This window comes from Papilio polytes, unplaced genomic scaffold (genome assembly GCF_000836215.1).
Source record: "Papilio polytes unplaced genomic scaffold, Ppol_1.0 DF822845.1, whole genome shotgun sequence".
NCBI lineage: Eukaryota > Metazoa > Arthropoda > Insecta > Lepidoptera > Papilionidae > Papilio > Papilio polytes.
The window spans coordinates 5,775,886-5,801,590 of NW_013526359.1; the positions used below are offsets into that span (position 1 = coordinate 5,775,886).

General features: G+C 33.2%; 1 protein-coding gene and 1 long non-coding RNA gene across 3 annotated transcripts in view; one reads left to right on the forward strand and one right to left on the reverse strand.

Moving 5' to 3' along the window:
- LOC106105581 overlaps positions 1–14,877 on the forward strand; it is a 17,210-nt gene extending 2,333 nt beyond the window's left edge. Inside the window, exon 3 of one of the 2 annotated variants that reach the window (XR_001225743.1) lies at positions 14,849–14,877. This is a non-coding gene — a long non-coding RNA (uncharacterized LOC106105581). The remainder of the gene's footprint in view (positions 1–14,848) is intronic. The other variant, XR_001225742.1, reaches the window with a different exon arrangement.
- A 9,212-nt stretch (positions 14,878–24,089) lies between these two features.
- The window catches only part of LOC106105364 (B-box type zinc finger protein ncl-1-like), a 7,324-nt gene continuing 5,708 nt past the window's right edge, over positions 24,090–25,705 (reverse strand). The window contains exon 2 of the mRNA XM_013285654.1: positions 24,090–25,700. Coding sequence (XP_013141108.1) covers positions 25,002–25,700 — 699 coding nt within the window. The 3' untranslated portion in view covers positions 24,090–25,001. The remainder of the gene's footprint in view (positions 25,701–25,705) is intronic.

A 25,705-nucleotide genomic window follows, 5' to 3' on the forward strand; every position in this document is an offset into this window, starting at 1 on the left:
GTCGCGACGCATCGATCGACACCTGTGGCCGCGACAGCCACTTCCCGAACCTTCACAACGTAAACAAACATGTTAGTCGGTTTGTTTTCGACATTTATAATTAAAATCCTCACTTTATGCTTTACACAGACGATCACATAAGCCACTAGTAGCTACAACAATCATACTTCATACTAATATTATAAATGCGAAAGCTTAGATGGATGTGTGGTTGTTTGTTAGAGTTTGTAACCTGAATGGATTTTGATTAAATTTGGTATAGATGTAGAGGATAGTCTCGAAGAACACATAGGCTACTCAATTTGTTTTATTAAATTTTACGTGGACGGAGTCGCGGGCGAAAGCTAGTAATTAATAGTAGTATAAATTAAATGTTATATTACACTTTAAAATAAATTATTTCGTTGACGCCACAAGCGATTATAAAAGAAAGTACACATAACAATTGCAAAAATACATTATCATTACGCAGTAAAAATAACAATAGAAAGTGTACTTTTTGGCTAGTATACTAATATCCTTAGATATACAGGATGTTCGGAAGGTTTATAAATATTCTATGATTTATAGATTTCAACCTTGACGCAACAAGATGAATAAATAAACAAATTCATTAATTATCTCTTTTCAAAGCGAGTGATATCGTTTGTATGTTTTTATAACAAGTCTTTGGTCAGTGGAAACCCACAAGATAAGACATGAAGTTTACGGTCTCTGCCGTCGTCTGCATTTTATTGCATTACCGATCCTTTGAGTCCACTTCCAGTCTAGGAAATTTCACAGACACATAAATTACGTTTCACGCTTCCCCTTCAAAACCCTTTCAGTTGTGTAATGAATGTCTGAGTTCTGTAATTAGTTTCTTGTTGGATAAACCACCATCGGACTTGAAACGATATTTTGTTTTGAATTAATAATATATTAAGCTATTCTTTTTTACTTGATTGTCAAAAAGGTATGATGTTTTGATTAAATATACTATAATATTATATACCAGCTTTCGCCCGCGACTCCTGTCCGCGTGGAATTAAAAAAATAAAAGTGAGTAACCTACGTGATCTTCCAGACTATCCTCTAAATTCTATGCCAAATTTCATCAAGATCAGTTTAGCCATTTTGGCTACAAACTCTAACTGTACATCCAACCATCCGTGTAAACATTTATAATATTGCATTTAACAAATAACATTCTAACCGCCGATAGGCAGAAAAATGAACACAAAAACATTATAATTTTTGTTGCAAGCACAATATTCGTACTCTCAAATTCGAAACACCACAACCAATATCCGACGACGTTTATATTTAATAATAACAGCATCAAAATACAGGGGGTGAGCAGGGTTTACAAAAATCGATACCTGTCTGGAAGGGTGCTGCCCTCGCGAATGCCCCTTGCATCCCTGTACCAACATCTGCATAACAATTGAGCGCACGAGTCTATGTACTTCGAAAATCAATACAAAAGGTACTGTGCGTGACAATATTATTTATAAGACCTTGTGAACCATTTCATCAGTGAGTTAACTACCAAGGTGGCGGGCTAAAGGTTACGACCGTAGGTAATGTGTTGATGCATTTTAGGTCAATTTTTTTATTTCTTTAGAAGAAATCGAAGCTGTAGTCAAATTTTTGTATGAGACCCTTGCGTTTTATATGAGTTTCCGGTATCTCATAACCATAACCCTTTACTCAAAAAACAGATAAATTTTAGCAACATATTTGATGTCAAGATATTTATAGAATAGCTGTTGCTCGCGACTTCGCACACGTGAAATTAAAAAATAACAAAAATATAGCCTATGTTACTTACAGATAAATTACCTTTCTAATGGTGAAGGAATTTTAAAATTTGGCCTAGTAGTTTTTGCGTGAATCGACATACAAAAAGCCAAAAATACAAATCTTTTTTCTTTATAATATTAGTATAGATATAGATATAGATAAGTACATGAGTAAGTATAGATTATCATTGTTATTTATTTATGGAATAACTAGCTGTTGCCCGCGACTTCGTCCGCGTGGTATTAGTAAACATACGAACTATATAAATTACAAAAAGCTACGTATCCCTCGGGAACCGGACATTTCTCTGGGAAGAAGCTTATCTCATGTGTACTCCAGACTTTGTTTTATATTATATCTGTGCCAAATTTCAATAAGATATGTTGAACCGTTGCAGAATGATCGAGTGAACATTAAAAAACTAAATTAATGATTCCCACGGGAACCGTAACTATTCCCGGGATAAAAAGTAGCCTATGGGTTCTTCCAAACTATGCTTTAAACCTGTGCCAAATTTTATGGAGATCCGTTCAGCCGTTTAGGCTACAAACGCTAACAAACATCCATCCATCCATCCATCCATCTAAACTTTCGCGTTTATAATATTAGTAAGAAGTAAGATTGACGTTTAACCTTTTAAATGCAGATGATTCCTCGTCATAGACTAAAGTAGATCATTTGATACGTTCGTCAATAATAGTATATGATCGCGTTTGATGGCGCGCTTTAATCTGCTCACGTCGCGCGCACGCCGCTAAGTGCAAATTAACCCAACTCATAGTCGACTCGAGTGTCTGTGATCTGTAGTGGTGGGGTATTCTAAATTCGTGCGATATTTTACGAAATATCACATTCGTTTTAACAAATCTTCGATATAGAAAAAATACAATCGAATTTATGTACCTTATAGGATAAAATGCTTTATTATATTAAAAAAACACATGTTGCAAATTTTAATTCCGTTTTCCCTAAGTTAACTTGCAACTTGAAAACATTGTTTAAGTTGGCCGACATTTGTGTAAGATAAAAGTTAGATAAATAAGTTTTTGTTAGTTTGAAGACTCATGGGGCGATATAGTCACTTCAGTATTGAACAAAACACTCAATTTTGTATCGAACACGTACAGAATAGACCCCCAAATAAATTCAATATGGAGAAAATCAGTTCTAATATTGTGGTAGCGTTGAAGCTGTTGACACACTGGCATCGAGTGCGCTCTTACAATATATTAAGTTATACCTATAGCAATTTCATTTTAAATTAATTTAAAGCAAATTGCATAATACATATCAATTGCTTGCTAATTTAAATAATCAGATGCAATTTAGTATGTTCTAGTTTGCCACGGTAATTAAGTATTGATTCTAACCGTGAGTTTCCATTGAAAAATCTGTACAACGGCCCGAAGTGATTATTAATTTTTAAACGATTAAAGTTACTATCAAATTATAATTTTGAGTGTTGGTAACATTTGACATTTTTTTGACTTGGTACTGTAATTTGAGTTTTTGATGGCCACCCCGAATAGAATAATTTACCGTATCTATGATCTACCTTCGGAATTAAATTCAGCCGCTCATCATGTCATCACATCACTCTGACAAGTACCATCGATGTCTCCTTTTTTCTCAAAGTAAATAAGGGAGATGACGTTGTATTTTGTCACCGAAAAAGGTAGGCAATAACGTGCGTATCAGTATAAATTAGATATTGTTATTAGCGGTGGCAGTTACCTATGTTAAACATTTGAATATTCAACGATTTGATTAATTAATGAACTACATAGCTTAACTGTAATAATTTTAGTTGTGTATAATTAACATAAATTTAATCCCAAACGATTCTTTAGTCGCACACAAGTTTTGTTTTGCTGACAGAAATATATTTTTTAGGCTAGAAGGCTGGCGTCAGGATAAGGCGCGGTTGAGTGACGGTCCTGGGCGTTGGACAGGAAGGTACACACAGCTCTGCGACTTACCCTACTTACTTATTAAACTAGCGCGTACCATCTTTCGACTGCATCATTACTTCCTTCAGGTGGGATTGTGGTCAATCGCTAGCTTAACAAATATAAAAAAAATACAAAATCTTGCATAATCCTGTTTATACCTTAAGTACTAAAAAAGGGGGCGCCCTAGAAATCTCGCCCAGGGCGACAGTTGTGCACCTTCTTGCACTGTCCGTATAGAATGCGATATATCTATCTTTAAGGGGGTTGATCAAGGGCCTTAAGAGTAAATGATCATCTTATTCTTTAGAGATAGTTGTACACTTAGTTACTACACTGAAAAGCGACTCCAAGTGGGTTTAAATATACATAGGTTTATACGTTTTTAAATTTACTTATCGATATCGATAACGATGTAATGTTCCCATCACTGGCACTGGTCTGCAACCGCGGTGTCCGAAACATTGATGTTGTTCCGTCATATTTGATAACAAGCTCGTACGGGGTGAGCAGTGAACACAATCGATACGGCTGTCTGGTGGGGCTGTATCATCTGCATTTCAATCGGGGGAGTGCATACAAATTGAGTTTACCAATGGATTTTTATATGAATCTGTAAGTTTTTTCAAATTGCCTCTTTATGTTTGATGTCGACACTTTTGGGACATATTTAGACGTACGGTGGTCTATTTAAGGGTACAACTGCATGTGTTTCGGTTGCCAGACCATAAACAAAAAACAGTTTGTTGGACAATATCGAGAATTTCTCTTCGTATCTATATTGTATGGAGTCATTATACATGATTATGTAAAGTTGTCTGAAATGTTGTTTTTATTTAAAAAAGGTTTAAACTTCTTTCTAAATCTTTAGATTTGTTAATGCATTATAAAATTTTAACTATATCTCTAGGCTATATTTTATAACAACAAGAAGGGTGTCATATGATAGAAAATTTGTGAAATTTATATTCTTTACCACCCAAGACAAGCCGCAACGGATCGATAGTAAAGAATAAGGATGTGATTAAAACGGATTTATATAATATGTTGAATGTATTATATCTTACGATAGTATGGGCGTATTGGAACGTTTATCAAACTCCCCCAACGTCGATAACTTCTCGAAGATTCTATCGAAGTACTCATGTGGATCGAGATATCTCTTTTTGATAATCAAAAGTAGCCGATTTATTACAAGATTTTAACCCCTTGAGTATTTATCTTTTTAATCACATATTCATACCCTTTATTTCCTTCAGATATTTTAAATAATTAAGTATACAATAAAAGGTACTTTGTGACATCCGTACGATAAAGTACACTAAGTACAAAAACTCCTTGACATATTCATTCCGTACAGAATTAAAAAGATAACAAGTTCCACAAGTGCCAGGAGTTGTTTGTAGGTGTTATACAAAAAGAACAAAGAAGTACTGGGAACAAAAATACGGACAAAGTGGTGAACAATTAATGATGCTGACTGTAGGAGTGTTGCGCGCGATACCACCTCATTACTGAGGGACATTTTAATAACGAATATAAATAAAAATATTCTTTCGTTTATAAGGAAAGTAAAGCTTTTTTGTATGTCAAGGTATAAATCTATTTATATCTTACTTCTTATAATAAATGCAAAAGTTTAGATGTATGAATGAATGTTTGTTACTAAGTATTACCTAAACGGCTTATCGGATTTCACTGAAATTAGAAATATATGTAAACAATAGTCTGGAAGAACGCATAGGTAACTAAGTTTTGTAATCTCGCGCGGTCGAAGTCGCGTACGTCAGTTAATGTTATAAATGCGAAAGTTTAGACGGCACAAACGCGGTTTGCAGACAGACAGACAGACAGACAGCAGACAGACATTTTTTTTAAAATACGATATTCGTTATCAACAACGCAAATACATCATCTTCCTGAAATATGGAATTTTTCCTTTGACATTACAAACAGACACTCCAATTTTATTATATGTATAGATAATATTATAAGGAAAAATAAAGAGGAATCTATCCTCGTTAATTCGTAAGATATAAAACCCGCAAACAGCAGTTACTCAACTAGTTTACTTAATAAGCACTTACTTTTATCGGTCGTAAAACTCAAGCAATCGTCGGACGATCACGTACTTTTACTAGAAACTTCTAGAAAGAATTAAAGCTTTCCTCAATAATGAGGGCGCGAAGACTTAACCGAAAATATTTATCGATTTTACTTCGTTTCGGTCCAGAGTAGAAATTAATTTGATAAGCAAGGTCAAAATCCATAAATGCCGGCCATTACCTAATATATTTCAAACAATTAGTTACTAATATAATAAAACGTAAACACACACTTATTTGTTATACAGGATGTCAGCAATCACAGCATGTTTTAAATGATTCTTTCTTGAATAAAGTGTCATATACCAACGACACGCTATATTTTTACTCTATTCAATTTAGGAGTGAATAAGTTGAAAATAAATCGTCATATGTGAAAGGGACAAAAACTACAACCCAATAGTAAATTAACAAGATTCCAAGGCAACGGTAATTGTTAGCCAATGGCAGAGGCATTGTCATTTTGAGCATAAAAATTTTGACATTTGCAATTGACAGTTTTTACTGTTCACTGTCAAATGTTTGTACATGTTTAGGCAGTGGAAACGTACACTAAATCAAACGGCTCGTCTCCGTGATTCGTAGCTCGAAGTGTCAATAAAAAGTACAATAAATTGTTTAATTAAAGAGGAACGTCGACGCGTGAAGGACATTCGAGTTGGTAATAAAGTTTATTCATTTACTGTTACAAAATACCATTTGCAAAGGAAAAAATTAATGAAACTAAATATTAAAGTAACTAAAAGCTTTTAAACAGATACCTCATCATACTAATGTTATAAATGCGAAAGTTTATATGGATGGCTGTTAGAGTTTATAGCCTAAACGGCTGAACGGATCACGATGAAATTTGGCATAGATATAGAGGATAGTCTGGAAAAACACATAGGCTACTCACTTTTGTTTTTTCTATTTCCACGCGGACGGAGTCGCAGGCGAAAGCTAGACTTGCTATAAATTGAAACCACTTGAAAATATCAATCGGTAACTTCGCAAATTTCATAAGTAACATTTAGGAGCATGGATTCAAAACTGTATTACCAATCAGAATACAAACTGATTCTTTAATTTATTTTCACTTAAAATAGCTAGAGAATTAGGGAACTTATACCGGGTATTTGATATAAATATCGGCTCGAAATAATTGTTAATTTTTGAACGATTAAAGATACTATCATGTAATAATTTTTAGTGCTGATTATCTTTGAAATGGTTCTGAATTGGTGTTGTAATTTGAGTTTTTGTGAATTTTAGATTCATTGTAGGACTATGTTTTTGACATTACGCGATTATTTCATTATCTCTGACCACGCACGATCACAATGGAGGATAAATTATCGGGTATACGATCTACCTTCGGAATTGAACTCAGCAATTCGCTAGTCACTCCGACATTCATATTTACAATTTTACAAACGGTGCATAGTAAGTAACATACTTTCATACATGTCTATTATCTGATATATCCAAGGTTTAAAATATATTTCCATAGAAAAAACAACAGGCGTTTATAACGGAAATCCTCAATACAATAAAAGACAAGATTGCTACAATATAAGTTCGATCAAACATTTTTTCTTTCGCCCTTTCATTTTCCCCATGGATCAGTCTAGCGCTGTAAACATGTAATAGACATGTTACCGTAGTGTAGTTAATATAGTCAATTTTTAATGTTACTAGTCAAACTTTTTATGCTAAAACAAACTTATCTTTCATTTTAAATAACGGGAGCAAATATAATTTTATATGACCTCGAGAATTCCAGATATTACACTCAATTAGAATCGTTTACTTTAAAATGTGTTGTATATTTATAAATTGACAGTGCGATTATGAAATAACACTATTTGCAATCTGAAGGTGACATACGCTAGACAGATTGCCTCCGAATTTGTACAGTTTTACTGCCGATAAAATGTAGTGTTTGATTAGAAAAGTAAAGTTGCCGAAAGAGAAAGGACATACACAACTTATTTCCCGAAGGAATAAGAGATACTATGTCCTTACAAATGAACTGTTCTTTTGTTTTTAATTCTAAGAGCCCTACTCTTTTGACAAGCACAGGTTTGACTAAACTATTGCACAACTGTTGTGCGATTGTCGCTTGTTTTACAGTCTATTCAACTGTTTATTTGCATAACTAAATATAGAGTAGTGTGCGCATCTCCATATAAGCTTATATGAATTGCAGTGAGACTAAACAGTTATGCGAGAGTTGGATCTTGCAAAAATGTTAGAAGGAAAGTATAGTATTTTTAGCACGATTTCTAGAGAGAAACATAATCAAAATGTATATTTAAGTAATTAGAAAACGTATAATTACAATGTAAAATTAAAGTGTCCATCACTTTACATCAAAATTCAAAGCACACTAGCGCCATTATGAGTTTTGTTAATTTGCTCACATGACCGTTACTGATTAAATATTAGTCTAGTTATTAATGAAACGACACGTTAAAACATAATAATGCTTACATTAAAGTTTTGCAAATAACAAAACATGATATTCAGCATGCAAATCAGTATTGAACGAAAATGAGCAGTTTTAAATCATCGATAATAACTTTTTCTATTAACCAAAACAAGTTTTATTTAAACTTGTATACATATTTACAATAAATAACTGAAACTATAGCGATCATATCTCGTTTGCAATACGCTTCCTTGTATTTTTTTATAAATACATCTTTTTTTTAACAAACCATGCAATGTCTCGGTGGCCAGTATGCAACCTCTCTGTATTCATACTTCTTGTCCGCCAAAGAGGTTGTATTTCGCACTGAACGCTTATGATAATCGAAACAGACTTGTTTTATCATCAATTTAAACACAGAAATTGTCCAAAGTAAATCTATAGAACACTATTGATGTCGTCAATGATTTCTCATTTCCATTAAATTTGATTGCATCCTTATGAATTATAAACAATTTTGAAATAGAAGTATTCCAAATTAGTTTAGCCCTATTGAAGGGTACTTATAAAAAAAATAATAATCTTTAGGTTTACAATTACTTGTCCAATGTCATATGTACTTATTGCAATTTAGAAGCAATGCACTCCCCAAATTGGAATGTCTATCCTTGTTTGAGAGCACATTGGGGTCCGGACCCCAGGCTCCCAGACTGTATCGATTGACCGCAGTCTCGTTAATGCAATGTTTGAAATAAAGTGATGTTCCATTGCCGAAACACAAAAATAAAACACAAATTTAATTATATGTTAAAATTGGAATGTTATTGTAAAATAATATACAATATAACCTCAAAATAACAATCGTGCGCTCGGCGATCGGCTTACGAACTATCTCGTAGCAACAGTCGCGGTGGCGGATTGCTGGTCCGTGTTTATTGCTTTCTTTGTTGACTTTCAATAATGATAAACGAACGAAATATCAATAAAAATTTAATACAAATAGACCTAAATTGACCCAGATTTGTGTTTCATTCGTCGGTCCGCATGGAATCGAAAAATTAAAAGCAAGTAAACAGTATTCTTCCAGACTATCCTCTATGTCTACACCAAATTTAATCGAAATCCGTTCAATCGTTTAGGCTACAAACACTATCAAACACCCATCTATCCATCTTAACTTTCGCATTTATTATATTAATATGATTATCAGTAAATAAATACCACTTTCTAGAGAGTTTGTGTGTATTTGTGTATGTAATTCGATATGTTTTCGCTGCCGAAAGTCATATAGAAAAACATCATCAGTATTATTTTCCTGTCTTTACGAAAAAGGAAACAGTATGGCAGTTACAGATCGAGTATCTAAAACATATACTGAAAATATTCCGCTTTTTTCACTTTAAAGTATCTAAATTCGAATTCAAGCAAAATACTTACATTTACTATTAGATTATTAATTTTTTAAAGTAGACATTTGCTTGAATAAAAGCAATTGAACACGAAATAGCTAATCTTTTATGACTATTGTTGCTATCCCTTTCATAAACTATCCATCCCTAATTCCAGACACTAATTACGATTGCATAATCAATAAACATCATTCGCTTGTCCGAACACTGCGTTACCACATCACTAATATTATCACTTACAAATTTCAACTTTAAAACTCTTACATTAAGTTTCAATATCATTTAACAACAGTTCCGTGACCGCAAATTTAAATTTGTCAAGGCACGCACCGAGTTATTGGTACCTTCAACCGAATTATGTCTGCACCCAAAGCCTATGAAATGCATTCGATTTTGAACTTAGTAACTGGGTAATAAAGCATGTATTTGATTTAGCAATAAATTGCACGTTGAATATTTGTTGTGCGTCGAATTGCATAACGCGGTCCACACTTCAATCCGATTTGATGCGCTGTGACGTATGAATTCACTGTTTACCAGTAACCGTAAATTGGAATGCAGAATTAACCAACTGTAATAGAGAAGTATTGAAATATATTTGAAATATATTGGTAGAATAGATAGAATATATTGGTATAATCAGTGAAAGAATTTCAATATATAAATATATTGAAATTCTTTCACCGTTGAAAACCAGAGTTGTTTATGAGTAAAATAGTCTAAGTTTCTTTATTATTTTTCATATGCTATAAACTAAGCGACCAGTGGTCACACATAAATCCTGTGGGTTTCTGTACCACATATAACGTCTCTTATTGTACTTTTAAATTTATGCTTTTGTCTAATAAATAAAAAAAAAATATGTTTTGAATTTATTGCTACGCCGTAGCCAAAAGTCGTAGCATCGTAGCATGACTTACGTGCAAAAAAGGTTCCAAATAGATTTCCGGGCGTATTCAAATATCAGGTGGGTTGCACTTTTATCTCGGAAATCCTAATTTAATCTATAATATTATAATGACGCGTAAACACACACTACTTTGTGATGTAAGATGTCAGCAATCAAAGCATATTTTTGAATAATTATTTCTTTAAAACGACACACTTTAGGCTATATATCTTAAAGCTATTAAACGTATGGGGTAAATAAATTGGAAAAAACCTTCATGTGGGAAAGGGACCAAAAACTACAAGCTCTCAACATTAAGGATTAGTTATTTTGGTAACGGTAATTTTGACATTTGCTATTGAGAATTTGACAGATGTAAACTATAAAATAAAGTTTTTCATAATTTCATGCGGATGAAGCTGCACGAGAACAGTTAGTAAAGAATATATGCAAACAAATTTTGTTCTCGAAACTCGATAGCTTAAGGAATTTGGTTAAAGAAACATTTTTTGCGATAAACACTTTCCCAGCCACTGTTATATTCTCGGAAAAAAATATGCCATTGTGAAATAACGATCCAAAACTTTATTATATTAGTGTTCATATACTGTTGCGTCTACGTTTATTGTTATAATTTGAGTACCTGTTGGCGTTTGTTGCGTAGCTCTAAATTACAATCTGCGCAGTTCAAAGCCAGACAGATAAACACATTGCAAGATGAGTTAATACCGCGAGGTTGTCAACTACATTAGGTATTTATTTTCATGAATTTCCACTGCAGTAAAATATGAACAAATCATGTTGTTTTTGTTTTGTTTGAATCGCATGTAACAAGACGGACGTTAGTTATGAATGCGGAGGGGTACACCGGTAGAGGTAGATCTAGAAAGGGAAGGATGGATTGCGTGAAAAGTGACATGATCAAGAAGGGAGTGATGACTGAGATGACGGAAGATAGAGTGCTTTGAAGGACGAAAACCCGGTGCGCCGACCCTACGGGAGTAGGATAAGGCAGGGGAGATGATGATGATATTGTTTTTGTTATCAATCAACGTTTTGTAAGTGTTTCGTGTGACTTTCATCTATAGTGATAAGAAAGTGTAAATGTTATACCATTTTAATTATGAATAATTGTATCATATTTTGGCAACCCTCAGTGTATAGTAAATTTTTTACGCATCTTATGATGGTCGGCAATGAACGTGTTAAAATAGAAGCAAATTGGTGTTAAAATTTTGGAAAAATATTTTTTTGTTTTACTCAAATTTCTAGAACATTCTGTATATTGGTGACAACCCTACCTATATCTGTTAATACGTGTCGCTATAGCATCGTCTGCATTTCACGAATCGATAGCCGCCTGCCATTGAACCCCATCAAATTCGACGTAGCCCTAAAAGCATGATAGGACTCAATTTGTTTTACCATCAAGCAATAAACAGTCTTATTGTTTGGACAATAAAATCTATATCACGTTGATCTCTGTTATTAGTCAAAGGTTGTTGATAGGCAGATCAAAAATGTGTATTGCAGCTGTATTTGTGCTTTTCTTTGTGTTTTGTACCATTAAAGATCTAATTGATTTGAGATTATAATTGTTTTAAGACGAGGGTCTAATTTACAATGATCACAAATGTATTATGCTATATGTTTTAAATTGTAGCATTATTATGCGATTCGACTGCTAAAATTATTTGATAAATACTTAGTTTTCAAAAAGAGAATAAATAAAGCGATATCTAGTATCCAAAAAATATGAATAAATACGGTAGAAAAGCTAATATACCAAGAATTAGGCAAAACTTTAGCCAAAATGAGAACTATTAGAAATAGTTGCATTTCAACACCATCCCTTGAACAGATCGATCCCCTTCAAAGTAACCCATAAACCTCGCCGTCCCCTGCAGCGATTTTAATATTCTATCCACCGATGCGTTAAAATGTCCAAGTTTTATTATCGTTTGAACTTCGAATGAAAAGTAAATTTTATTAAATCAAACTCTATAAGAGAATGGAGATTTTATAGACTGTACAAATTGAGAAATTTCATGAATATTTTCATTGTAATTTTTCATTTAGAAATTGATTGAAATTGTCGTATGTATAACTTATCTAATTTCAGAATAACAATGGTACGAGGATGTGTAAAATACATAGATATATATGTACATTCGTTACATGATCTCTGCATGTACGGGTAAAATGTAAAACTTGTCGAAGTTTAAAATGTCTAAATACCAGATTCAAAATATCCATACTCAATTTGACTACCCTTTTTTAAACAAATTTACACTACCTCATATTTGAATTTTATAATTTAATTTTTCATAAATATGTAATCAAACAGATTTAAAATTAGGTTATAGTAAAAATTCTCTTTATCTAGATTAATTATTTTTACTTAATATCCATATCTACATTTTTACCGTAACATGTGAATAGACGCGACCAGCAAGCAATCGAACGATAGTTTTCCCCCGGGAACTTCTCAAACAACATGAAAATCAATATTACATCCCCTAACATCTAAACACAAAGAGACTTTTATATATTTCGTCAACAGTTTTAATTTACTAGGGGTCATTTTTAATACTTTAGGGAATTTCGGCAATCGACATTAATTACCCATAGGAATATATTGTACAATAATAATAACACTTAGTGTAGATTTGCCCACTGTTGAACGTAGGCCTTCAGCAAATCCTTACACGGAATGCGATCCACTCCCTTCTTACCGTAATAAGTCGACGGTCACTTGGTTGGGGGCAGTTCTACGCTGCTACAATAGAATAAATGGGCCGATTTTGCAATTTTTATACCAATAATAAGATCTACTAATGAATAACATGGTATTTTCTTAGTATGTTAATCTACGTGTGTTGTTCTATGCTTTTTATGAATTTTAGTTTTTTTTTTTGCTAAATTTGCTTGAAGTGTGATATCTCATAGATATTTGTCTAATCTACTTATTTTGTATTTACTACAGTAATTAATCAATATAACGTAAAAATGTAGGAGCATTTTAAATAAGCAATTAAAACATCTTATACACGAAACTAACGGCCAGTGCTACGCCGGTCTGCGTCGTAGCAACGTAGCGCGGCGTAGCGGATAAGGCCTTCGAAATTCATGACCCGACGCGAAGCCTGAAGTGCTACGGCGTAGCTTTTGAAGGGAATATGTTTGTGGAACTTTGAAATGTTCGCGAATAGGATATTTACATTTAAATTTATTTGTGCCAAGTTTCCGCCGTCATATTTTCCTCTTCCGTTTGCGTTGTTTGTTTGGTGTAAGTTAAATTAAAAAATGAAATTACTTTTGCCGTTTACTTTACAGTACTGTTTTAGAGGTTAATTTTAAATGTAAAATTGTAGTCTAGTGATGTAACTATGTTTTGCAAATCTATGTCTATACTATTATAATAAACCGTAAACACACACTTCTTTCTTGCCTAAGATGTCAGCAATTACAGCATATTTTTGAATAATTATTTTTTTAATAAAAAGCCCTACACTTACGTCACGCTTTAGGCTATACATTTTCACGACATTAAACTTAGGGGTAAATATTTTGGATTAAAACCATAATGTGGAAAAGAGACCATAAGTTGCTGCCAACATTAAAAAAGCAAGATTGCTAAGGTTTATCATGTCATGTCATTTTGACATTTGCTATTGATATTTTGACAAATGTAAACAATAAAATAAATTTTCATAATTTCGTGCGGATGAAGCCGCACGGGAACAGCTAGTCTTGTACACAACGTCAATCATGATTAGGAAATAGGCAATATGATGTTGAAACGGACATGAAAAATGAAGTAAAATCTGACGCAGGAAATGTGTCACCTTTCCTGAAATCTGACGACACGTTAATCCGCGTCAGCACGAAGCGTGACCAACGCTGACGTGCTAAAGAAACGTGACGATAGCGTCCACCTTTTGTTACAAAGATTTCGAGTAAGGAATCTCAATGATTTTTATTATTTATATTTTGTCTTCGTAAACTTTCATGAAATCTTCTACTGGAATTGTAATCTGTGTCACATACAATTTTGCTAATTTTAGAATATTAAAATGTACTTTTTTGCAGAGCAGTGAACTTTTTGATACCTTTTAAGAGCGCGTGTTTTAACATTTTTTATTAAAGTCGATCTATTTTTTATATCTACTTATGAGACTGTTACCTCCATGTAAGTTCAAACGCAACCATTAGATGGTGCTGTTCATAATTTATTTCATATGCATTTTTATTGTCAATACTTACTTTTCATTTAATATTTAGCTTTTCATTTACAGGAAACAGAAGCAGCAAACTCGAATGGCAGGATAGAAGAGTTTTTTTATTAGTTACTTCTTCTTTGTATCTCTTTTTCTGTTTAAAGCAAGAAACGCAATCTCATCTAATTTAGGCAAAAGTAGTTCCCTAAGTAGCGCACTTCAGTTCTGATGTGCTGTTTTCTGTGTGTGTGTCATTATATATTCTGTGTGATTTATATTTATTACTTATCATCATGATCAGCATGCTCTTGTCCTTATGGAGGGTCGTCACAGTATGTGCTCTTCCATACATTTCTATCAGCCGTCATATCTGCATTCACTACCTTCTTACGCATATTCTCATTCACACAATCCATACATACTTTGTTCGGTCTTCTACAAGTTTTCTTGTTTATGTTCCCTCGCATGTCCACGATAGCACTTTGAATTACCTAATCAGGAGTATTTTTATTTATTTATTTATTTAAAGTCACTCAGCACATGTGCTGATCTTCCGTGGTCATCATGGAATATTAAATAAAACGAACGTTTCAAACCACTTTCTTTATTTCGTGTTCATCGTTTTAATACAACATACAAGTAAATTTATCGTCCGATATTATTTATCAATCCTTAATATCTAACTTAATTAAGACCTGAATAACAGTTATGAGTATTGAGTCTGATAGATTCAAGTAAAGGACTTACTGAAACCTTCACAGCACTGCTTAGAAGTTCAACCCACATTGTAGTTAAAACAACTAAATTAACAGAGTTAGGAAAATAGAATTCATCATTGGAATGTTTACAAGTCCATTAAACCAAAACCGGGAACGAATTTAAACAAGCATAGTTTTCTTTTAAGAACAATGGTTTTAAAAATAAACGGTCAGTTATAAAATAAAGTAAACATAATACATATAAGCATGAATTTTTAAACTGTGCGTTTTGAATAAAAATACAATAAGCAAACATTTTCATTTAAAAAACCACAAAAAAAACAATTTCCTACACGAAGCATAAAAAAATCCATAATGGAAATAGTGACAGCAATGTTGCTTAAAATTAAACCAAACTATGACAAATCAGTCTATAAAAAAACTAATAATTTTAGTTTAAACGTATGTTTCTGAAACATATGAAAACCCAATAAATATCCAGACAACATACAACACATTTCCAGTGTCGGAAGATGACTAGAGAGAGAAGCGATACAAAACGCGAAAACAGTATTAAATAATCTTAATAAAGTAGCACAATGAAGTTAGTCGACACCGACTGAACTAATGAAACTAAAAAGAAACTTAGGACTAACCTAATCCGAAAACTTTTCTGACTAGCGCCGTAATAAGTTACATATAAAATTAGTAATAAATTAGATTTTCAACAATAAAACTCGACTTACGTGACGGATAAAATGAAGCAGGTTGAAGGTGCAGACGGAAACAGACTTTATTGTTCAAACTGATTAATATCTAATATAACATGAACACTAAATAACTAAATCGATTGCCACGATTTGTCTGTTTGTCCGCAATTGCGTTAGCTATTACTGGTAACTCACATTCCACAGTCAATCGTGGCAACGATATACCACACTTTAAGTTTAAATTCCTACACAGATTATTCTTAAATATCGATTAGCAATCAAGTTCTTTATGAAAAAATATATCGTTAGAAATATTTTTCAACTTTCTCTCCTTAATCCAAACCACCCAAGAACAACTAAATTATGTGACAACCGATTTTTATAACTAGACGTTTTATCCCTAACAACACTTTGGCAACAAATAGTATTTTTCTTTTTTTTTTCGCAAATTTTTCCAATCAATTTCAACAGTAACGTCAACATTTATGGAGTCAACATTACCACGGCATTACCGATATCGATTAAGCATCGTCTCTCGAGAAGACAGGGAAAGTATCGACAGAGAACAAGAGTTATCGAATGTGACATCACTAGCCTCATCTAACAAATCGATATTCGCCTCACAATTTCGCTATCAAAATCACTAAACTCTACCTGAACTATCGATTTGTCAGATGAAGATATAAAAAGCGCATGGACAGTGTCTACCTTAATAACCAATGAAAACAATCGTTTCGGATTTTTTTTTTGTTTTTTCTTTTTTTTTCTGTGATCAGTCTTAAAATTGAGTCGTAACACTAAGTAAGAAATGATGATCCTTAAAATACCTTAAATCATTGCTAGGCCAAAATTAACTTGGATATTGTGGTGTTTTTCCGTTATCTGTATACAGGGAGCGGAAATACTAAAACTACCAGGATACAAAAAGATACAGTAAGTTATAGGCGACGATTTACTTAGGTCTTACATTAATTAACTGCCGGTGCGCCGTTTGCTCTTCTGTTACCAACATTGCTACAGTACGACAGGAGAACAAATACAGAAGTCTAAGAAAAAGGCCAGGACCTTGAGGAAACTAATTTACACTTAACACACACTTTCAGTTTAAGAGATTAACATTGAATAGTTTTATATTAACCTTAACGCTAAAGAGTACAAAAAATAAAGGAAATATTACGAATATATGAAAAACAACAAGTTATTAGCGAAAATCATCGCATTTCATATAAGAACAACGTTGTCTTTTATTTCGTTACAGTAACATTAAATGTATCCACACTTTTCCAGGAGTGGCATGGACACCACTCTCGCCTGGTTCAACCGAGCGTTACCAACCACTTCAACGTTTATCTACAAATCGTGATCGTTTCCCTCCGATCATCCTCATTGTATCAAAAATATCTGCTAAAATAGCCCTTTCCCTTAGAGAAAACTCGTTAAGAGTACAATTTGAACAGTCTCAGTTTAACTAATGTAGGTAACAATATCAAATCTGTGGGAGATATGCACGAATTGAAATAATTTAATCCAAAATTACCCAAAGACAGTAGAGTTAAAGCGTACCTACACAATACTACGGTAACATCTAGCCTACGTATGTCGCAACTCCTTGATTACAAGATGTAGTAAGCAGTACTTAGTGTATGATGCCTTCAGTAAATCTGTACAAATTGTAATGAGACTTTTCTTTCATTTACTTTATAAAAGGATTTTAAACAATCCTTTAAATTTAAGGCCACGGCACAATATGGTGTTTCAGTAGTTATAAAGTATTTTTAGAAGATTAAACTTTTGTCATTACTTACTAATGACTGATTTTATTTACATCGTGCACGCCGCAAGTTCAGCGAACATAGATGAATAGGACCTCATGGTCGAGGTGTGGAAGCGATCGACTACGTAAGTCTTAATCTACAATGATTACAGAACAGCACAGAAGATGATGTCAACATTAACTTTACATTCCGTAAAAAATATTAGTGATAGATTGTTAGAAGCTCAAGGTGTACTTAACCACTAAACTAACATACACAATGCGATGTCTAAAAATACATACTAATCCGTACGCTAAGTAGGATTTAATTAAAATTTTATTCATAAGCATTGTGTTATAACTGGCAGGATGATATTACTTGAATGTGTAAAATCGATTTGTGTGTGGACAATTCAAGCGTACAACTAATTTAGTTTAGACTTAGTGCGTATTGTATAACATTTAGAATACCTAAAAGCATTTTCATTGGTGACTAGCTTACTAAGAAAGATTCCAAATTTACGCTTAAACATTTCCCTTTCGTTACCATCGAAATCAAATTGCCTACCCTCAAACGCTCAAACGTAAACTTTCAAATTTCCTCTAGCAATTTATACTATTTCCTCAATGACACCACTAAGTGGATGATATGTCACGTTCCTGAAGAATTATTCACTATTAAATCTTTTTAATTTTTTCAACATGAGAATATTCCAAACTTGTGTCAGTATTGTCGTGTGGCTTAACGTAATACTTCCTTCCATCACATCAACATCACTAACCATTCCCCTTTTCGATTCAAACCAACATATTTTTATAATTAGAAACTTTACATTGATATGTCATTTAGCTATACCAACTATATTTGGAATCTTTCCGCGCGTAAAATTTTACAATTAACTAAAAAAATCACACACGATTTACACATGGTAATATCTAACACACATGTATAAATTATAAATGTAAGACTAACGTTTTTCTGTACGTGCATTTGTTATCTTTGAGCTAAGATTAATCCGATTTCATAAGAAGTCATTCGCAATTGCAATTCGTACAGAAAAACTGATCAGAACTATAAAACGCCACTATGTTAATAGATGAAAGAAACTTATGGAATCATTCGTAAGAGCATATTTTTACATCTAAATTCAATATTTAAGTAGAATCCGTACCATATAAAACACCTTAAGTAATCCAAAAACATCGTCATTAGAAAATTATTCATCATTGGGAAAATAAATACTATTATTTGCAAACTTCTCAACTAACATAAGCGATATTAAAATATTTTTTTTATAATAAAATGTATCATAAATTCAAACGTGATTTAAATTTAAAAACATACAGCGTAGTATCTTTGAGGATGGATGGTTTGTGCTTTTATGTGCTTTTTTATTCTCATCTTAACTTTAACAATCTCTTAGTTGACCCTTAGTGTTCAGGAGACGAGGTCACCGGCCATAGGTCGAAGCTTTTCTGCTTCCTGTAGCTTCGCTAAAGCCTTCATCCCACCTTACACTAGGTCGAATTTAGAAATTCTCTCCGAACTCACCTCAGTCATCGAATGCAGTAAAATTATCAGCATTTCATTTAAGAAAAAATATCTCAAAAAATCAAGTGAAATACCAACGTTCTGTGCAAATCCCTAAATTATTACAATCAGCGAATCAATTAAATTTAACAACGATACAAACTTCGCAGCTCTATAATATATTTCTGTAAAAGCGATAATCAAAAATATTATAAATTATCAAAATACACAATACGAGAAAATCAATACAATTCCTGAGCAATTGTTATCGATCGCGGCAATTTAAACATATATTACTTTTACATATACATTCTAACAGCGACAAACGTCGTGTTCGGGACCTAACACGTACCCTGCTCAATGTGTCCAGACACGATCGTACCGCGGGATGTATACAACACGATCGCACCGTGGGGTGTATACATCACGATCGTACCGCGGGGTGTATACAACACGATTGAACCACGAAATGGATACATGATCGTACCGCAGGATGTATACAACACGATCGCACCGTGGGGTGTATGCAACACGATCGTACCGCGGGGTGTATACAACACGATTGAACCACGAAATGTATACATGATCGTACCGCAGGATGTATACAACACGATCGTACCGCGGGGAGTATACAACACGATCGTACCGCGGGGTGTATACAACACGATTGAACCACGAAATGATCGTACCGCGGGATGTCGACAAGTAATTAAACAGCCGTTTCTAATTCAATCATATTTACAAACCTCACATAATTCAATGTATCGTTTAGTTTATATCAAAAATTCAACGACGTTACTACACAATATAATATAAATGACCAATTGTTAACCACATACAATTTGACAAGCTAACATCGATACATTCTACCATGATGAATACATTAACAGGTGATTTTTTAACCGTTCAAAAGTATTGACTTCAAACAATATTTAAGTATAATTATCGATATGATTAACATAAATCCTTACTAAATCCATACAATTATGAAATTCGAACAACGGTTCGTATTCTACGATCCATTTTCTAATTCACCCAACTCTTCCCAACAATAAATCCTCAGGCCTAGTTAACATTTTAGAAATTTTTCTCTAATCATCATTCAACCTCGAAATTTACTTTATAAAAATACACAATCTCGCTTTACTTACCACATGGATATAATTTATATCAATCTATGCCAACTTACAAATCCCGGCTTTCCTTACACTACGCACTAATACTACTAACATCGTAGATTATATATTTACATCGTTTTCTACACACTTCCTGGGAATTTTTAATATGCGAATGAAATGCATACTTTTATGATGTTGAACTGATGATGTCAAAAGCTTGTAATTTCATCAATGATCATTGCAGACCACGATTTTTATGATTTTTCGGTAACGCGATTATGACCATAATTAAGAACATTTTTTGTAGGATAATTTAAATTGTAATTCAAAAGCAGCATTTATGAAATGGATATGAATTGATTGCATGTTGTATTAAAAAGTTTTTGGAACAGATTGAAAATTGGAATCTTATTTTTAGTCTTAGGAAAGTTGTTTAGTATAAAATTATAAAGTACTCGAGTAATTGGAGCTTACTTAAATAGGTGCTAGTAGTAAAATGTTCCCTATAGTAATTGACTTGGAAATAGTGGTTTATACATAAGTGATACCGATTTTGAAAGCGGTGCTGCTGTAAAGAACCGGATTGTACCGGAATTTGTCACTTTCCCATATAAAATAAATCAGAGAAGGGCATTTAAATGGCTTATTTTATATAAATAGTCCTTATTACGATTATAGGCTATATTCATAAGAATATGTTAGGTGAAAATTTTAAATAAAAATTACCGCCTTTACCACTGAGGTTCGTCACAGGACCCGTACTATAGTCCTATTTCTACATATGTGCTCATAATTGTTAAATTAATTTTGTGTATTTTGATTCTGGTGTAAATGTCGCTACTACTACAGTTTGCGTGATGACACTAATGCTAAAGCGATACTTACGATTCTTGCCAACTTTTGTTCCCAACACCAACTGTTTTAATAAAATCTTAATAAAAATGCTCACACAAACACACACTCTATCACCATTTTCGCAGGACATGTTTGTGTCAAAGGATTTTTGTAAGCAAATATATTGGAGTGTATGAAAGCGGAAGCGAGTATTAATTATTTTTATTTATTTTCAGTAGTAAGGTTTTATAGTAACCATGATAAGGCACAAACTGTTTCTTATAGAATGTAGAATCCTTTGACACAAACAAACACTTTCATCGATCGGTTATTTCTTTAGATTTGCTAAAAAAAATACCGATCGAGGATCTATGGTACATCTACCAGAAGCGCTACTCGGGCAAAATAAATGAAAAACCAAAAAATAAAATAAAACACACTGTAAAACTGCAATGAACTGGTATTATTATAAAAAAAGCAATTATACAACAAAAATAATTCAAAACAAAACGATGTACATTAATTTAAAGAACAATTGTTTATACAAATAATTAAAAAAAAATATAATAATTATAACAACAAACATCGACAAAATATATTTAAAGAGAAAAACATTGTTTCAAATTTAATCAGTCCTCAAGTTTTAGAAATGCAATTTAAGAATGAAATGGTTCACAAAAAAAAAATTCTTATACCTTGTATTATGCAAAAAACATAAAAATTAATCAAGACTATTAAAAAGAATCAAAATTAAGGATAATAAATGAAACTTAAACAATTTTAATTTAATGAAATGAAACGCATTATTGTCAGAATCAGTTAAAAATCATCAAATATGACAAAATAACATTTTTACATTAACGTGAGTGTAGTTGTCACAATTTGCAAATCTTATTGTAAAAAAAAAGTTTTTCCATTAATCTATACTTAATATAAATATAATAAGATGGATCTCAGTTACGTAAAAGCGTATGCAAGGTATCGAAAAACTTAACTATTGAAAACCACCACAAAATTGCTGTAAAGTACGCAATGAAAGTTCTCAATCTTGTTGTATTTTTCAATCAATTAAATGTTTACGACATAATTTTCTAAACTATTATGAATCTCCACAATTTTGCTGTTCTACATCAGTTTGATGAATCGAATCAACTTTGGAATATAACCAGATATTACAGATAATAGAAATCATTGATTTCAAACATTTGATTCGAATCACAAAACTGATCAGATATTTACGTAGTTGCAAAACAAATCTTAAAGCGACTTACTTAAAATTGTATCGCAATAGATTATATGAAATACAACATACTCGTCCGATCTTAGGAATTGTTACAATTTATTAGGAACACGGCAGTATATAATAATAAAATCATTGGTGATGAATCACTGAAATTTAGACTCTAAAGATTGGACGATACGTTCTATTTCACCTAATCTAGTGGATATTTGCGACCTGTACTCGACTACTGGATCGAAGACACGTCTAGATGTGACGGCAGACTGAATGCACCGTGGAATGCAAATTATAAAATTAAATCATCAAAACAACTTCAACGGGGATAAGTGCAAGCTAGTTGACAAGGTAAGAGTAAATGAAAACATTTTCTTCCAGTATCTGGATTGTTGTTAACTAAAACTTGCACTATTAGGGTGTCCACAAAGGGTTAGATAAACCTATGAATAATGTAATTAATCAGTATATATGGTACATATTTACAAACAACATTAAATATCACTCATTAAATCACAACATGGTTTTATGGCACATGTCAAACAGGTATTGCGGTTGAACTAGTGCAAAGAGCTGCGATCATCTCGAGACGTGGCTTCAATAAAAAAAATCGAAATAAACATACAGTCGAATAAAAAAACATAAAGAATATCACCGAATCGAAAAGCGTAAACCTAAATATTAAGTAATGCAGATCAATAATAACTAATTAAAAAAAAACGGATGAACAATCCAGTTATTAAGGACCGCATCAGATCTCATTATTGTCATAGATTCAGCAATAAAAACACTAAAAACCATTATTAACTAAGAAAATCAAAACTAAAGAAAATCGAACTAAAATAATTCTGCTAACACACTCAAACACACGGTAATTTAATAAAAAAAGAGCGTAATACAAATAAGATAAACAATACACATGCACCGTATAATACTACTACTACAAAAATAATGTTTTTCGTATAAAAATATCTTACCAGAATAACAAATTGTATAATTATTTTGTATATGGAGCAAGTTACAGTACTCCAGTAAGTAGTAAAAAGCGAACAACTAATTCGCATAGCGCTTCTACATTCCGCCAGAATCTCAGCAAAATTATCGAATGAAATAAAACAAAAATCTAGCGAGACGAACATTTTCTAAGTGCTTTACGAGATACTGTGGCCGATCGCTACGAACACCACTACACGTCTACACAACGAACAATAATATTATTATCAACCAAATGTTACTAAATGTTAAAAAACAACGGGACGAGGAATTTACGGGTCCGTGGTTTCTCAGTGACTAGGCGGTAACGACGTCAGGACATAGGGAGCTGTAGAAGACAGACATCCAATTAATAAACTAAAAAGAAAACGTAAAATTACATAATAATCTAGAATGCTTTTTTAATACTCGAGGTAAAGTCAGAGACTGTCGATAGTTTGGAATTTTCGATCTCTCGCGCCACCTGGTGATGCTAAATTCAAATTTATTTTAACAGCATCAGTAGGTCTTTTAGTAGATACAAGAGCTACTGACGCTTGTAATTGAGAAACGCCGCAGTCAACTTTGTCATTGATAAAACCCTTAACATCACATTTCCCTAGACTTTTTGTAACTACATTTAAAGGGGGCAGTAACTAAACATTGTCCATATCAGCTCAATCAATTTAACACTTACCTAATAATAATGTAACAACTTCTTATTTAGTTTCATAATCATATTTTCATCGACACAGAATAAGTGCTAATTAAAAACAGGAAGTGCCATTGTGCCGAAGAACCTTACGACTAACAACAATACCGCTCGATGCTCTCTTATTACGATAAAATCACACGCTTAACGCCTAACAATTTTTAAGTATTAATAGTTAAAATATTGGTCCAACAAATGGGCTAAATAATACAAATGCCCTTAATATTCGTCCCTAATTTAACGACATGGGATATGAAAAAATATTATTCAATTGATCAAAAAAATGATAAGGGTTAAGAACAGTTGGCGTGTCGACATCCGACTTAATAATCTCTTTCATCGAAATGGGTACTCGAATAACAACGTCAAATACTACAACTAATCTCAGTACAGTTTGGTTTGGAAATAACGCATACAGAGATCTCATGCCAAGTGTACATAGGTAAAGGACTCCCATCATTTTGTTTGATCACATCGAGACAGCTGCAACACACTTACAAAAGACATGTTCCATTAGAAAACACGCAGGAACGCCACTTCGACTTATCAAAAATTGACACACATGGCCAGAACCGTTATTAACATCAGTTATGTGAACATTACGATTTCGATAGTAGCTTTTTTGGCTTAGTTTTTGTATGATTCGTATCTCCTGTAAGGACGGGCAGTTCACATGCCTATGGGCGGTACTTGAACGTAGCGATATATGTAGAGACGATAGTCCTTGCTGGCGAGCACAACCGAACCGTCGTCCATGAGCGCCACGTCGAAACATTGGGCGTGTTTTACTTTACTCTCTAACGCCGAAACTAGTTGTCCTTCCTGAGTGAATATTGTCAAGTTGAAATTGTTATGGTTGTCGGCTATTAAAATCTCTCCTGACGCATTAATGCCCACTCCGATCGGGTAATTGGTTACTCCCTCGCCTCCGATCTGTCTCAAGTAGATACCTTCATAATTGAAAACTTTAACGCAATGCGCGCGGTTGTCGCTGATGAAGATTTCCTGTTTATCATTCACCACCACTCCGTTGGGGAATTCGAGGTGTTTAGAGCATCCGAATTTCTGAAGAACGTTGCCGACTTGATCGAATATAATGACGCGCATCACTTTGCACTCGACGACAACGATGCGTCCTTTGTTGTCGACTGTCACACCTCGGGGATGTTGGAGGATATTCGCACCGAATTTACGCACAAATTGACCGTATTGATTGTATATTTGAATTTGATGCGTCGGTGATCTTTCTGTCACAATGATATCTCCAGATGTACGTACTACGGCCACTCTATTCGGGTAAAGAAGTTGGCCGTCCCGTTTCCCACATTCACCAAATTGGAATTTAAATCGACCTTCTTTGTCGAATATCTGAA